We start from the raw sequence: 2,538 nt of genomic DNA, 5'->3' as shown, positions 1-2,538 counted from the left end.
GGATAACCACATGTCGGTGTGGAGGGGGTGGGGGGTGTACAGAAACAGGTGTCCAAACAGGTGTCCATTTATGATAGGAGGAGGGGGGTTTATGAGGGGCAATAAATCAAACTTCTTGACACTTAGGACCCTATACTCTCTCTGGAGAGGATGCTGCAACATCAGTCCCAGTGGACTCTAGATGGTCAGTATGCGGTGGGATTTTGTTATATAGCTCGTAACAGACAGACAATGAGGCTGTCCACAACTGTGGGACAAATGCTTTTAAATAGGATTCAAAGTGTCCATGGAGGATTTGAACATTTTTATGTATAGTCTCACACACTTTTTAAGCTCACTAGAGAAGTTTTTCCTCACTTTTATTTAGTCATTTTTTATTTATTCTGGCAACCTGTGAAATTCAGCCTGTGATTTATAGCCATTTTATTAATTTTTATTTCTTTGCTTTTGGGCAAAACTTTCAGGAGTTTCACAATCTTGTATTTTCCTATTTGAGGGGACCAAGAAGTTTTAGTGAAGGTTTAAGATAAATGGTGCATGATAGATGATTTTGCATTTTATCCCAAGGCTACAATAACATGTTTCATCATTTCTGCTTCACATGAGAACTTGCATTATCACTGCATAAAGCTCTTTCTGTTTTTTTTTTCATTCCAGAACTTCAGAACTCCCGTTCCTGAATCATTCTGCATAATCAAAAGTGACGCCATGGAAACAGAATCCACCTATAACCTGACTGGACCCAGTGTGTCTTTGTTTCACCATAATATGACAATTCATAATATGAACTCATGTGACTACATATCCACCTCCACCTCGCAGTACCAGAAGAAAGTGATCCCCACTTTCTACAGCCTCATTTTCCTACTAGGTTTTCTTGGGAACATGCTGGTGGTGTGCGTCTTGTATCACAGTTCAGGACGAAGGACCGTAGCCAACACGTATCTGATGAATCTAGCCATGTCAGACTTACTGTTCCTGAGCTCTTTGCCATTCTGGGCTGTGTACTATTCACTGGATTACAACTGGGTTTTTGGGAAGGTTATGTGTAAACTGTGTGGAGGTCTGGTAACGATAAACGTCTACGCTAGTATATTTTTCATCACCTGTATGAGTGTTGATCGATATCACGCCATCGTCTACCCACTGCACTCTCAGAGCAGTAGGAGCATAAATCAGGCCAGATGTGTTAGCGGCATCATTTGGGTTGTGGCGGCTTTGACAACTTTGCCAACAGTTGTGTTCCGTGACATACACATTATTTCCAGTAACAATGTTACGGCTTGTGTAATTTATTTCCCCAGTTCCTACTGGCAAACCGGGTTAACTCTTGCGAAGAACACCCTCGGATTCTTCCTGCCATTTGTCATCATTGCGACCTGCTACAGCCGAATCGCGGTGCACCTTCTGGCCACCCCAAACTACCTGGAGCAAGACTATACCCGACTGGTCCATGTGTTGCGTTTGGTGGTCGCCGTGGTGTTGGCGTTTTTCTTTTGCTGGTTCCCATTCCACGTGCTGGCGTTCCTCGGAGCTCTGGGAGAACTGGGTGTGGAGTGGGATTGCTGGGTGCTTCAGGCGATCCATAAACTCCTGCCGTTATTTCTCTGCCTCGGCTTTTCCAACTGTGCCATAAACCCTTTCCTGTACTGTTTTGTGGGAAATCACTTCAGAGAGAAGCTGTGGCAGTTTTACGGGGATATGTTGACGCAGAAAAGAGATTCTATCAGCACAAGACTGTCTTCCTTCTCCAGGAAACTGAGTGACCTTAAAGAAACTGTGCCTATGGAGATTCTTGAGCAGCAGAGCAGCCCGTAGTGGAATCTAGTGAAGCTATAACCATTAAATACTGTTATTACAACTGCAGAGGACACAGTGTCAGTGTCAGTCAAGTGCTTTTCCATGGACTGCCGCTTGTTTAGGATGATCAGTTCAGATGTTGTTGTTGGTTGCTATAATTGTGGTTGTTTCACTGTGTCTTTTACTGTGCCTTATTTCAAATTACACAGTGGTTGTGATTAGCACCAACATCTATAAACAAACATTTGGTTACATAACTATGTGTAGAAATATAGCCCACATATTCTTTGATCAGAATTTATCCAGGATGAGGAATTTGCAGTTTTTTTCTGCATAAATCATAGATAAAAATAAATAAATAAATAAAAGAAAAGAAAGAAAGGTTGAGTACAGCTGTTAAACATGTCTTTCATATAGTTGATACCTGCTAGACAGACTAAAACTCTTTAAGCTGTAATATAAAAAGTCACAGTAATATAAAATGTTGTTAAAATTATAAATCATTGTAAATGGAATTATAATACTGTAATAATGGAACAGCATCAATAAATGGTGTTTGCAAGTGAACAATTTTACTGTTTTGTATGTGATTGTCCATCCGTCTGTCTGTCATCCATCCATCCGTCCATCCGTCTGTCTGTCTGTCTGTCTGTCTATCTGTCTGTCATCCATCTATCCGTCCGTCTGTCTGTCTGTGTCTGTCTGTCATCCATCCATCCATCCATCCGTCTGTCTGTC

The 2,538-nt window shown here is 41.6% G+C and overlaps 1 protein-coding gene across 3 annotated transcripts in view; it reads left to right on the top strand.

Moving 5' to 3' along the window:
- The window catches only part of LOC107732613 (type-2 angiotensin II receptor-like), a 4,989-nt gene extending 2,569 nt beyond the window's left edge, over positions 1-2,420 (top strand). For 2 of the 3 annotated variants that reach the window (XM_016544001.1, XM_016544000.1), the window contains exon 2: positions 658-2,420. In XM_016544001.1, coding sequence (XP_016399487.1) covers positions 709-1,818 — 1,110 coding nt within the window. In that variant the 5' untranslated portion in view covers positions 658-708 and the 3' untranslated portion in view covers positions 1,819-2,420. Of the gene's footprint in view, positions 1-33; positions 185-657 lie in introns of those variants that run through there. The other variant, XM_016543999.1, reaches the window with a different exon arrangement.
- Positions 2,421-2,538: the final 118 nt, after the last annotated feature.

This window comes from Sinocyclocheilus rhinocerous, unplaced genomic scaffold (assembly GCF_001515625.1).
Source record: "Sinocyclocheilus rhinocerous isolate Xijiao unplaced genomic scaffold, SAMN03320098_v1.1 scaffold520, whole genome shotgun sequence".
NCBI lineage: Eukaryota > Metazoa > Chordata > Actinopteri > Cypriniformes > Cyprinidae > Sinocyclocheilus > Sinocyclocheilus rhinocerous.
The sequence above is the reverse complement of the archived record's forward strand: the minus strand, read 5'-3'. Positions and strand labels throughout refer to the sequence as shown.